Genomic DNA, 14,141 nt, shown 5'->3' with positions numbered 1-14,141 from the left:
ATCAATCAATCAATCAATCAATCTTTATTTCAGACACAAAAGAGGTCCATAGTAAAAACAAAAGAAAAAGAAAACAAAAAGAAGCATGACAGTCACTGAGCCACAAATAAGTGATGACGCCAATGTTTCCACAATCTTGAGAAAAATCTCACTGTACTAAAATTATTAACTATTAACAAACCAGCTGGTTAGATACACATTTGTAAACATAACCTATCTCACCAATACTTCTTAGACCCACCAACTGCCACTTGTAACCAGGTAATCCATTGGAAATTATAACATAAAAATTGCAGTAAAGATGTCAACAAATATCAGAAGTTACGGATTAACGGACCGCGGTCCGGATCCAGACCCACCTGCTGGCTAATCCAGACCCAACCCATCCAAATTGTAGCTGACCGCTAACAGTGCCGCAGACAGGAGGCCGGCTTGTTTTGCTTTTATGACTGAAATTGCGGAAAACAACTTGTGAAGTTTGACCCGCTAGAAGAGTGAGGTGCGCGAGAACGCTGGGAACCTTTTTCCCCCTGGATCTCCGCTCTTTTTGGCCCTCATGTCCCTCCGTTGCCGGACAAACTCGCCCCCACTTCCTCTCGGCCGTATCTAGACCCACAGTGTATAGCACAGACCATATTTAGCATAAATCAAAAATGTCTGTGTCAAGCTTACTGCAACACACTGCTGTAAAAGTATAACCAGGAAGCGAGGTAGGAGGGCAAAATAGGTTTAGCGCCACCGCAGCACTGGAGGGAGAATTACACCCAGGAGCAAATGGATAAAAATAGACCAGAGGAAAAAAAAACATGAATCGATACTCTTGCGATACTCGTTTCATCGTTTTTTTATTTAAAAATTCAATGTATAACATGGGTGCATAAATAACCTCCTTTTATTTCAGTTTTAAGTTCTGTTTTAAGTAACAGATTATAATTAAAAATGTCTCCGGACATTTACTGGTTGATGATGATCTTTACTCGGACCCTGCTGATTTTTTTATTGGTTACCCCTGATATAGAGCATGTGGCTGCATGAAAAGGTACCAACAGGTCCCAGAATAGATCTGCATTGTAGTTAAATCAAACACATCTCCATTCTCAGTGGTGGATGTCTCATGTTCATTGATACAATACGTCCAACTCAGTTATTATGCTATATTTTGTATTTACTATATAATTTTGATATTATTCCATGTTTTTTAGTTCTCTTGTATATTTTCCGTAGACCTGCAGTAGTCTTGTGTATGTATTGGCTCAGGTTTCAGGGTTGTTGATAAAGAGACCGCTCTGATTTATGTAAGGCACAATATGCTCCATGCTACACGTAGGAAAGCTTCAGTATTACCCTTATGGATGGTTATATGGTGGTCTTTAAACCTACGACCCAAATTATGACTAGAACAAACAAAATGGATTGATTTGGTTTGCTTGAGGGTTTTATATTGACTCTAACCACATGTCTTTAGCAGCATTAACAACTTAGGAAAGATAAACCAAGTCTTTATCTCAACTAGCTGCTTTGGTTCCTGTAGCACTGAGAATCTGCTGTCTTTTGAGCTTTAAACTTAATCCTAAGCAGGACTTCAAATCCACCCAGATTTTGTTCTAGATGCCTGGCTGTGAAAATTAATTTTGATAAATTGCTGGATTATTTGTTTAAAGAAGGAGCGAGCCATCTCTAAATAGGGTTGTCTGTCAGCACGGGTGAGATATGGAAAAAACTGTTAACCTTTAGCTGGACCACCAGGCTTACCACAGCCTTTTTATAGACATGTTTTAATCAATTCATCAGGTCATCCCCTGGTCCAGAAGGTTCTGCTACAGCGTCGAGCAACAAGCGCTTGCAGCAGACGCAGGCTCAAGTGGATGAGGTAAGTTATAGTTTGGTTCCTCACACATTGAAGAATCAAAAAGGGACTTATTTGTTAAAAACTTACTTATCACTGTTTCTCCGCTTGCTGCTTTTTGAACCAAAAGGCTGAAATTAGGCTTTTTAGGTAAAGCTTCCTATTTCTTTCTAGTTCAAAGCAAATATTGAATATAAACTCAGCCTTGATGAATGGTGTCACCTAGCGACCAAGCACCAGCCCCTCCCCTTTCCCCTGGTGATTCTGTTGCAGAAACTTGCATAACCCTTGGCATCACTGCTTTGATTAACCACCCTGAATCTGTTTTTTTCCGTAACGTTCTACCTCTGCGTTACTGTTCTCGGGACCAAAGAAATTCAGGGAATCAGCTTCTATTCACATAAGGTCATCAGGTGGAGAAGTAGCTTGTTAATACTCTTCCTTAGTGTTTCTCATTTCTCCCACCTCCCACCCGGACCTTTAACCTCCGTCTGCCACACAGAGCTTCCAATTGGTTCTTAGAGGTTTATATAATCTTCATCTCTGCCCTTATGTAAGGCCTGCATGAGCTTATTCACTCCTCTACCGTGCAGCTCAGCTGTGGGAGGTGGGGCAGTAGTGAGCTTTGTGGATCAGTGGAACATGTGGGTTACGTGCAGTGTGTGACTTGGTGTGCGCATACAGATGTTTGTTTGACTTTTAGTGAACTCGCAGTAAGATCAGCTTTGTGTGACGTACCTTTACATGCAAGATGGGATATGTCTTGATTGTTGTTTGTTAGGCTGCATTGCCACAGGATGTTTAACTAGCTTAGTTATATCATCATTTTTACGTTAACACACGTGCACATTCCTAAACATCTTCTTTTGTTGTTTACTTTTATCAATGATAAAGATTAACGTCTCCAAATATCAGATGGTGTGTTATAGAAACACCAGAATTTCCCCATTGTGAGACATTAAAAGGGATTTTCTATTCTCTATATCCACATAAAGATTGTACATATGTTTATTTATTTATTTTTTGTTGTGCAGGTAGTGGATATTATGCGTGTTAATGTGGACAAAGTACTGGAACGTGATCAGAAATTGTCTGAACTGGATGATAGAGCAGATGCACTGCAAGCTGGAGCTTCCCAGTTTGAGACCAGTGCGGCCAAACTGAAACGGAAGTTCTGGTGGAAGAACTGCAAGGTAGGCTACCGGTCTAAAATTTAATTCAGCAACTGTAGAATTTTGATAAGCCTTATTTGACCACATTAAAATTAATGTTTTAAATAAAGATTTTGTTTTTATTTTGTGTCAATATTTTGTCACCTTTTTCTTTCAGATGTGGGCTATCTTGATAGCTGTTGTAGTGATCATCATCATCATCATTATTAGTGAGTATAAAGACAAAGAACTTGTGAACACGGTTGTGTAAAGTTTCAAATGCTTTCAAGCTAATTTAAGCTATAAAAGCATTTAAGAAGTACCTCATTAAGGCTTTTATACCTTTGCTATTTCTTTGCTCAGGTTACAACTAAATTATGTTTTATGCAAAAGGAAAAGTAGAATAGAAATAGGATTTTATATCAGTTTTCAAGGAAGACCTTATATTTTGATCACATAATTATTAAAGAGAGCCCAGCTGTGCAAAATATAAGTTCGCTATAGATACTATTCAAAACTTTCTCCTTCTTGAATACAACAAGCAAACTGAAACTAAATTTTAACCCAAGAATATCTTAAAAAGAAAAATAACATAGTGGTGGCTGCATCATGCTGTGGGTATTCTAGTCTTTTGCCAATTGGAAAGATGGGGGTTAGAGTTGATGGGAATATGGATGGAGCCAAACCAGTAGACTTGAGGCAGGGTCAGGAGTGTACTTCCCACTCCTCTCTACAGCATAGTGGCTTGGATATACGGCCAGGAAAAATATGGCTTTAAAAATGTAATCTTTGATATTTAGCAATTTACATACTTCCCCCTCCTTTGACAAAGCAGACATTACTTTCCAATCTTTTATCAGCTATGAGTACATGTCTAATAAACATATTAACTGATGTTATGCTTACCTATGGAAACCCAAGATGGGCTTTGGTGCAGAAAAAAATCTTGATTTAAAAAAAAAATCGTGGATCATTCTAAAACATAATTAGTCCTCTTGGACCTAAAACAGGTTTTATTTTAGAATTCTACATTCAACTTTTATATTCACCATCTTCAAATGTGGGTATGGTGGAGTTTTAAGCTAACTTGCAGTGTTCATTTTCCACCACATCGTCCATATCTGATGTGTAGTTAAACATTAAAATGATCAGAGATGCTCTTCATTTGGTGTGCCTTTCAGCTATTACCCCATTTACACTACCCTTGAAAAACCGTGCCGAGACCGGTCCGAGCTCAGTAACTGAGATAACTTATTGTGTAAATGGAAACTGAACTGAACCGAGCTAGACACAACCGAACCGCGCTAACTGCAGACCAGTTCCAGAAGTGGGCTCGGCTCGGTTTTTCCCTGGCTCGGTTCTCTGATAACAAGAGCGCATGAGCAGAACGCGTCATCTCCGTCTGGCTGCACATCCCGATTCACACTCCATTCCAGTAGGTGGCGGTAATGCGCCTCCAGAAGTTGTTTGCCAACCAACACAAAACAGAAGAACAACAACTAAGTTATGCTGACTTTCTCAAGTAAATCCACGAAAGGTTGCCGTCTTCGCCTGACCCTCCGCAAACACCGACGTACAGCAATAATTATCAAGCATAACTTTCTGAATGTAACGGGCGCCGCCATTTTGACATGTTTGATACCCTCCTTCTTCGTCTTCTTCTTCCTGTGTTTTATGGCGGTTGGCAAACAACTTTTGGTGCATTACCGCCACCAACTGCTTGATTTCCTCCTTCAATACTGGCAGTAATACCGCAGATCGTCACTAGGAGGCGAGGAGTCGAGGAACCGAGATAGCGTGATGTGGAAACGGTCGTCAGAACCGAGCTCGGCCTGGTTAACTGATCCAAGCTCGGACCGGTCTCGCCATTGATTGGTTTTTCAAGGGTAGTGTAAATGGGGTATATGATGTTAAGAAGTTTTTAGATGTACAAATGCTTGATGAGACCCGTCCAAACCCTTGGTCTTTCAATTTTCTTCACTTTTTTTAACGAGTTTGACTTAATGAGGATACAAATTAATACAATTTATATACGCTTGCACAATTGTATTGTGATGAAATGTAAAAAGAAATAGAAGGTATGAATGGTTTTATAAATAAAGATGGATATTTGAAACCAAATCCATTAATACTCAGCATTGCCTTTCTCTTTGCGAAACACTAGGAATTTACTGAGAATGTTTTTAAAATTGTTTCTTATCGAGTGCTCATTCTCTTTACAGTTTGGAGCTGCTCTTAAAATGGCAACAGACCGCGGAGGATTGGAGGATCAGGCAACATGTGTTCGTCAAGTGTCTGAGAAAGAATCCAAATGCTCACGTTATTCACCTCCACCGATCTTCCTCTCTTCTCCTTGATTTGGGTGTTTATGTGTGTGTTTCCGTGTATTTGCAGAGGATCGTGTTAAAACTCCAGTTTAACCTCTGTGACCTACACTTACACACACACACACAAGTTTTTTTTCTTGAGAATAGAAGCGAAGGAATTGTTTTAAACTGTCTGCTTATATTATTATATTATATATATTAATGATTTTGGGTGCCAGGCTAAAAAATGTGCCTTTGGGGTCTTTGTTAGAGTTTGCCAAACCCCTTTTCTACTACATAAAGGTTTTTTTCTTTTCAAACAGTTATTACCAGTATTTTTATGTTTCTTTTTTTTTTCTTCAATATATAGTCAGATTTTTTTTTTTCATTTGTTACAATGGACTTGTGTGATTTAATACCTGTTTTGTGTTTTTGCACATAGTTAAGTTACTCATTGTAGAAACTGAAAACAATTGATCTAAGGTGATTGAAATAAACATGTTATTTAGTTAGAAACTTGATCCTAAATTTACTCAAATTTTCTCCTTGGCACTTGCATGTTTATGTTTAGATAAGTGCCTTAATGCAAAAACAAAAAAAAGACCAAACTGCCTCAAAATAAGCATAAACGTTGTTATCAGGTGGGTTTTCTCACTTGGAGGCTCTCAGAGATGTTTTTATAAAAATTGCTTCGTGTTATGCTCAAGGACAGTGATTAAAGTAGATGTAGATTTAGACCAATGCCTTAAGGGTGTCCCAAATGAAAACGGCCAAATACCAACAACCACAGTCTTATCATTTGTTCCAGCCAGCAAAACGTATGTGCCTTCTAAATACTCAAACAAAAACTACCCTTTGCTATAGACAGCTGAACTTAACCTCTATGTAACTCTCCTGTCAGTTTCACCTGATAATTTAATGTACTCCTCGCATTAGATACTTTAGATTTTGTGTAAAATAGCTTTTATTTGCATGCGTAATATGTAGAATTAATCTAATGCTTAGATGTATTTTCATGGCTTTTCTTACTGCAGCTGAAAATTAATACATGACATTGTATTATATGCTACACAACACTGGATTTAGTTTTCTTATTCGTGTGTTATTTTCCATTGACTTTTTTGGCATTTTCCGAATATTGTGCTAATTTAACGTTGCCTCTCAGTGCATCCATGATTGTACAAAATCCATGTATAATTTTGGCTTTTTGTTGTTTATGAATAATAATTTTATTGCATACAGTAAGCCATGCTCTCTCTTTACACAGAAATCTAACATCCTATAACTTTTAAGCCTTATAAATACATGCTGGGTTTTTTTTTCTTTGGAAAAGTGCAATTGTACTTTGTGACCCTAAAAAACAGTTGCTTGAATAAAACAGATAAAATTTATATAAAAACACTTCTATTTCTTTTTCTCACCATATCAAATATCCATTGAAATTTCTAATGATTAAAACGGTTTCCTGTCTTATGTCTAGTAAGTGAAATATTTTAATGCCTTGTAATACCATCAAGCAGTATGTACACTAAAAAAAGAGGTTTTAAATATTTTAGCATGTAGCTCTGCTAGTTCTTTGTGTCTACAGACCTAAATTCCTTATCCGTTATTCTTTGCATGATAGCTTGAATCCAGTCAGATTAGATGGAGAGGTATAGTGTTATTGTTCATCTTCAGGTCGCAGAGGAAGTAGTTCTTGAGAGCGAATCCCAGCCGTTCCTCTCCTGTATCGCTTCAGTTGTTTAGATATCTGTTCCTTTGGATATATAATCCCTCCACTGAACTGACACCCAGGTTTCTAAACTCCTTTTGAAGCTTTGACTGACTGACCCCCAACCAAGGCGGAGCAGTTCATCACCTGGCTACAGGACGCCGATCCTAGCTGGTTAACTCTGAGCTGCACTACACTCCAGTACAAGCTGAGGGTCATGGCTCCAAGAAGCCGACAGCAGTAGGTCACCTTTAAAAGGCAAAGAAAGGACCCTGAGGTCCTCAAACCAGAAGAGGGTATCTGATGACTCAGTTTGACCTGCTTCCTAGAGGCATGACTGTGCCTCGATATCCTGGTAAATCTCAGCAACTTTAGAGTATATCTAAACATCTATTAGTATTGGTTTGTTATAGATTGTCATAAGTATGAAACTTTGGTCTTTATAATCTTTGAACAATCTTACTTTAGATATGGCTGTGCAGCCAGGATTGTTGCTCTTGCTTAGTGTGTTTTAGTTTTTGTCTCTGAAAGGTGAACATCCGAGTTTCAACTGTTTTGCAACCTTTAACAGGTTTTTCAAGATAACCACATATTTACCATCATCCGCCTCCGTATTTACTCCCACTACGTTCCATCTACCGGATGGGGCAAAATATTTGAACATGTAGCTGTCTTCAGCATTTTCCTTGATGAGGATGGTGTGATCAGGGGTTAATTTCCTATAGTTTTCCCCGATGTTTGCTAAATACCCTACATGACTTCTTTCCAACATATCACACATTGATATCTATGCAGATGATAGTTTTTTTTTCTCAATCAAATTCAGGTCTGCACTTCAACTGGATAATTCTAGAACATTCATTTTTCTTCTTTGACCTCAAACGGGTTGTCTTTCAGAATTTCATATTTAGCTCTAGTCATTTTACCATTAGCTTTAAACTGTTTCCCTGTCTGCTAAAAATGCAGCCCCATAGTATGATACTGCCACCACCATGTCCAAATGTGGGGATCGTGGAGTTTTAAGCTAATTTGTAGTGTTAATTTCCCACCATACTTGGGATCATGAGTGTTTCTAGTCATTTCAGGTTTTTCTATATCAACAGTTTTATTTTATCAATTTAAAAATTAAGTTGTTTTGAGTTTTTTTTTTTTCAATTCTTTTTTATTTGGTAAGGCATAAACCATTTCTTTACAGAATTTCATAAATTGTTTACATTTTCCTTTCCCAAAGGTGTTGATTTATAAATACAAACAAAACAAATTACAGAAGCCAAGACAAATACAAATAATTAAGAAAAACAAATACAAAAAATTTAGAGAGAACACTTTAATATGTCAATCCATACACGTTCTGTATTCCTATCCATTCCAAAGATGAAAATTATTACAGTTAAAGTTCCAGAGCAATTAAGGTTTTTCTCTCTCCATAAGTTCAGGTGCCCATGTCTTTTGGAACAATTTATCTTTAAACTGTGATTTTGCTGTTATTTTTTCCATTCCCATCACTTCCTTAACTCTTTCCTACCAAAGGTCGGTGCTCGGGGGTTGTGGCTTTAGCCAGAAGATTGTTATTATTGAGGTTTTTACAGCACAAGGGTCTTGATTTTTTTTGTACACTGGGCTGACAGGGTACGAGAGAGGGAGAGATATTACCTAAGACTTCCATACATGGGTCGTGCACGCTAACCACTGCACCACCGAAGCACGCCCCAAGTTGTTGCACATTTAGCTTTAATCATATTGAGATAGGAGAACATGGCTTGCTAATGTCTCTGGTTCAGTTAAAGGTATAGTGTGTAAGAATAACTGCCATCTAGTGGTTAAATGGGGTATTTTGCTCAAACTGACATCAAAAACTGCGTCACTGCCTCAAACAGGATTTTGAGGCAGCCGTTGTCTTAGCTCTCCGTGTTAAAAAGCCTTGAGAACATAGATGTAACTATGTCATCCAAAGTGAATTTTCTACAAGCTAGCATTTACTGTGACAAAAAGCTGCTGTTCACCACCGCTTTGAAAGCTGCTAAACCCATGTAAACCTACAATTTTGCACCAAGATTGGTAAATATTTGCAGGTTCTACTTTTATGATTTCTATGGTAATGAGCAACACCGTTTAATAAACAATGGAAAAACTTGGCTTTATGCTAATTTAGGAATCAAAGTTCACTCACTTTTCAAAGAGAAATATGGTGACTTCTGCGCCCCTTTTATAATTTTTCTCCTTCTTTAGCTTCTTCCACCTAGAGAAGGCTTGCCCAATGTTTATCCTTGTTTTTTGATCCCTCTGGTTTTGTTGTCTTTAATGTTCACTGTTTGGCTTTCTTGTGGATCGTGAAACTGTTTCTTGTGCCCTTGCTGCATGTGCAGGACCCCGCACATGCAGCATATGCATAGTTGTTGGTTTATTGTCTGCATAAAACAGAATTATATCAACTCAAATGATCTTCACAGCCGCCTCTAAATCAAACTGAACCGCCAGCAAGGGGAAACACATTAATATTCAGTTAACGTGCCGCATATGTACTTTCAAGATGGCAGACTGTCATGGCGCTTTACAGCCTTATGTATAAACTAATATTAAAATATTTGCTTATGAAAATATAACTGATTATTAGAGGAAGTAAACCAATTATAACACATATGTAAATGCAATGACAATTTCAGGTAATTTTTACATAATGTTTAATGTTTCAAACAAAACATTTTGCTTTGTTTTATTATTATTATTATTTTTTTAATGTGCCCCCATAATAAAATACTGGCCCCCCAGGTAAATTTGGTCGAGAACTGCCACTCCTTGGCATCATGCACGTTGTCCAGAGAGGTCAGTAATATTGGTCTAAATTAACCAAAGTAGTTTATTTCATATGGTTGCTTATTCAATCTCACCTTGTATATTTAAAGTATCTAGGGCCCCTAAAAAGCCTTGATTTGATTGTCCTGTCTGAAGCTAAAGAGATTATCCTTTTTTAGGTACCATCTTCTGTTGTATTTTTCAATGTGTAATTCCCCCTTAGTGTTTAGGATTATGTTAAAATAAATTATAAAGCATTTTAAGATGGAAAATAAATGTATTAGGTAGCATCTTCTGTTTTTCTTTTCCAATGTGTAATTCCCCCTTATGTTAAAATAAATAAGAAAGCATTTTAAGATGGAAAATAAATGTATTATGTAGCATCTTATGATGCATTTTTCAATGAGTATTTCCCCCTTATGGTTTAGGATTATGTTAAATTAAATAATAAAGTATTTTAAGATGGAAAATAAATGTATAAAAAAATCCATTTAAAAAGGTGTTGAGATGTGAAAACTATGAAGGCTATTCTTTATTTTAATTTTAAAGGATCGAATGGGCCAGATCGGGGTTAATCAAAAATGCTTGCGCAGTCTTCTCTGGCTTGTTGTCTCTCTGTTGTATAACATGGGGATACACGTGAGTCAACCGCGAGTCCCTGACAAGTCGAGGTGTGAGACACGCCCACTCGTCCAATCAAACGAGAGATTCAAATCCCGCCTGTCCAATCAGCGCAAGCAGGGCGGGGCTACCGTATGCCCGGGCTCACGTTGCACATTTGTGTCAAAAGGTTTGCATTAGATGACGTTATACGACGCGTAACTGGAAAACAACTAAAAAAATACTCACTTTATACCGGCTGTAGAATTAATTTTTTGGACGCCTAAGTTTTGGATTATCACACGCAAGACTCTCGTGGATCGCACCAGGTAATTTTTTCCTCTAAATAAATGAATCTAAATTAGTTTAAATAGTTGGCTAACTAGAAAAGCTAGCTAAACGCTGCATCCCAACAGCAGGTAATATATGTAAACAAAAGTAATTTAACCGCTTTATTTTATTACATGGTGTTAAGACGGTGATATGCAACTTCTGTTGGATGTCCGTCACTGAAGACAACGAATAAAGGTTTAATATTTGGTTTAATATTTAAGCTAAATAACATGTCTGCTGCTAACGAGATGCGTTGTCTTTGCTAGCAGTCAGAATCATCGATACATTGAACCTTTGTGATTATAACGCCATTCAGATGCTAACCCTAAGCATTAACAGTTGATTTTAAGTTTGTATGTGAAATATTTGCTTGGAACATCGCAGGTTAAGTAATATTTTCTGAGAATATTTTAGTTATACTGAAAATAAATATATACGGTTATTATTAGGTAGCATTTGGGACAAATATTATTATGTTGACTTAAGACAAAATCAAAAGGCATTAATTAAAGCATTAAATGTATTTGTATTTTTTTTTTTTTTTTTTTACATGTCTCGCTGCACGTATCTAGCAGAGACGAGTGGGCGCTATTAGGGTCAGTGGGTTCTCCATGGGAGGGGCGATTGGGACCTCAAATCTGTGTTTTTGTTGTTTTAAGTTGTTGTGTTTTGTATTATTATATTTGTTGGTGTAAATCAGAGGCGTCATTAGGATTCTTAAAGATTGGGGCAGGGTGCCCACTCCAGTTCAGATGTGTTGACATTGTCCTACAATATGTAGAGACCCATGGGCCTATAAGCCGAGGACTAGTACAATACGGACTGGTACAAAATGTTTTTGAGAACAAACTGTTTTTGGTGGTTTTAGGATGTTGTGATCTGTACATTATCCTATTATTTCTAGATTAGGTGTGCTGTATGGATTCTAAAACACATGGAACCGATCTCATGCAATATATTTTCCTATAGTGTTACACATTTTAAGTCTATGGAAAAGGATTAAGGCCACTGGAAAAAAGTCAACTCATTTTAGTTCAATATGAGAAAAAAGTCAGAATTCTGACTTTAATCTCAGAAGTCTGACTTTTTTCTCATATTGTACTGAAATAATAAAAAAAAAAAATCAGTTAACGTTTTTATTTTTTTAGTGGCCCTAATCCTCTTCCATATAAGTCACTATATGTTGATTTGGAACATTTTAGAAGAGATTAATGTTGACAATTTGAACACTCCTTTTGAGGGGACAAAAAATTTTTTACTACCCAGTAAAAATTTATAAGAAAAACAAAATAAAAATTGGTAAATAAAATAGTATAATATTTTTTTTTTTTTGTTCCACAGTGGGACGAATTTATACATTTAAAGATTAATTCATAAAACCTAAAATACTAAAATACTTTTAATTATTTTCCAAAAATTTAAGATACTCCTATTATGTTATTTGTGTTTGTTCTATCAATCTGAAATCTTAAGTTTTCAAGATTTGTATATATGTATTTACAGAACGTAGACATGTAAATGCTATATCTACTCAGTCTCTTCATTTACTAACTGTTTTATGATAAGATTTTCAGGAACACACTTAGATATGTTGATAAATGAACAGCTGACTAACATTCTTAGATTTTTTTCCCTATGTTGGTTTTATAAGTCTGGCCCTTGCTGGTCCTCCACCTCCTGCCTTACTCATTTTGAAAGCACATATTGTACATTATTTTGTCAGAGTTTAGGTACAAATCCTGAATGTTAACTGACGGAACTTAAACAGATGGCTCCTGTAGATATGTTTTACTAGTATTGGACATAAACAGAGCGTAAACGAAATTTAAACTTTCCATTTAAACTAATGAAGATGGTCTTACTCATGGTCTATTCATGTTATTTCCTACTTTTTGAGATCCTTTAGGACAAATAATACACCAATGATGAATATGAACATGCATTACATTTTGTTGCTCTCTGAGCAATAAACCTTTTTAATTTCTAACTTTGTGGCTACATTATAGCCTTTATTATTATGAATCTAAATATGTGTTTATATATAGCTGGTTATGGTTTATGTTAGCACCAACTCCTTGTCTAAAATGGATTTAAGCTTAGACTAAGAATCCAATAAAAAGTATTCAGATGATCCAAATATACCAGTAAACATAAGCTGAACACAGGGACATTCAGTGAGAATAGACTCATTTCATCTTAATTTTTTGGGGCTGTAAATTTCAGCAAAAACATAAGAGAAAGCCTTAGTAATTAAGCTAAAAATGAAGAGAATGACACGGAAGATCACATTGTCCTTACCGACTTGTTCTGTACACACAGATGGCAACATAATCTAAAGTGTATTTCTATGACTCATCCAGAAGTGATCTAATCTAGAGGCCCCCTGTTTTAACCTCTGTTCTTCCTGTTGTTTTTAGTGTTTGTCCAACTCCAGTAAAACCAGTCTAGACTACATATATCTGTACTGTATGAACCAATGACCAACATGTAGCTAACAAGAGCGCTATATATCTCCTCTGGGGAACAAAAATATGAAGAATGCAGAAATACGGAGATCTAAATGAAAAGTCCAACACGGTGGTGGCATGAAAGAGAGCCTGCAGGACGTGGCAAAGGATTGCTGAGTTTCTAAATGACCGAGTTATTCATCAGTGACATTTAACACAGACATCATCCCAATCACTGTACTGCATATTAATCCCGCGCCCCCCGGGAATGAAGAGGACTTGGGAGCTGATAAAAATAAAACGGAAAGAACATATTGTCTGATTAGTTGGACTTTTTAATTCCTTAATGTATAGGCTAAAATAAAGCTAGAGGCTGATGCCACAACTTCTTGTATCAAATTAATACAAGAAGTGATCAGTATGACTAAAATCAAACTGATTTCTGAGCTGTTTCAGAACATAGCAGGTATAAATGGTAAAAATCTACACTGTAATCTACAATGTTTTTTCTTTTCAGCGTAAATAAAACATCGTAGCCTTCCTCTTAGTGTCTTATGTGTTTGTTCTCTTTAATATATATATATATATATATATATATATATATATTAGGGATGGAACAGTTTATGAAAACCGTCCCAACCGTTCGGTTCGACTGTCTCGGTTCGGTTCACGTGTGTTTCGCTGGGTTCATGCGCTGCTCCTTTTTCTCATAGACGAAGCGTGTACACTCCAGAGCAGAAGGTGGCAGTACTGCGAACGAAGCCAACCACCAGTAGTAAACAAGAAGAAGCAGCGAAGCAGCTTAGCCGGGTGTACCAGGGAAAAAAATCATTTCTTGTGGAGAATTGTGTCGGAATGGCGAGTGGGAAAGAACAGGAGTTGGAAGACGCGCCATCAGCACTTTATAGGTCTGCTGTATGGGAGCGCTTTGCATTTAGAGTGACCTACGATGAC

The 14,141-nt window shown here is 36.9% G+C and overlaps 2 protein-coding genes across 6 annotated transcripts in view; both read left to right on the top strand.

Moving 5' to 3' along the window:
• vamp3 (vesicle associated membrane protein 3) overlaps positions 1-6,687 on the top strand; it is a 7,685-nt gene extending 998 nt beyond the window's left edge. Inside the window, exons 2-5 of the mRNA XM_015372435.1 lie at positions 1,792-1,870; positions 2,881-3,039; positions 3,176-3,227; positions 5,220-6,687. Of these exons, the coding sequence (XP_015227921.1) occupies positions 1,792-1,870; positions 2,881-3,039; positions 3,176-3,227; positions 5,220-5,236 (307 nt within the window). The 3' untranslated portion in view covers positions 5,237-6,687. The remainder of the gene's footprint in view (positions 1-1,791; positions 1,871-2,880; positions 3,040-3,175; positions 3,228-5,219) is intronic.
• Positions 6,688-10,598: 3,911 nt separating this feature from the next.
• Positions 10,599-14,141, top strand: part of LOC107083329 (period circadian protein homolog 3-like) — a 32,420-nt gene continuing 28,877 nt past the window's right edge. For all 5 annotated transcript variants that reach the window (XM_015372464.1, XM_015372465.1, XM_015372467.1 and 2 more), the window contains exon 1: positions 10,599-10,736. The gene's annotated coding sequence lies outside the window, so the exon portion shown is untranslated. The remainder of the gene's footprint in view (positions 10,737-14,141) is intronic.

The sequence above is a fragment of the Cyprinodon variegatus genome, unplaced genomic scaffold (assembly GCF_000732505.1).
Source record: "Cyprinodon variegatus isolate N-32 unplaced genomic scaffold, C_variegatus-1.0 Scaffold72, whole genome shotgun sequence".
Taxonomy (NCBI): Eukaryota; Metazoa; Chordata; class Actinopteri; order Cyprinodontiformes; family Cyprinodontidae; genus Cyprinodon; species Cyprinodon variegatus.
This window is presented reverse-complemented; position numbering and strand designations above follow the sequence as displayed.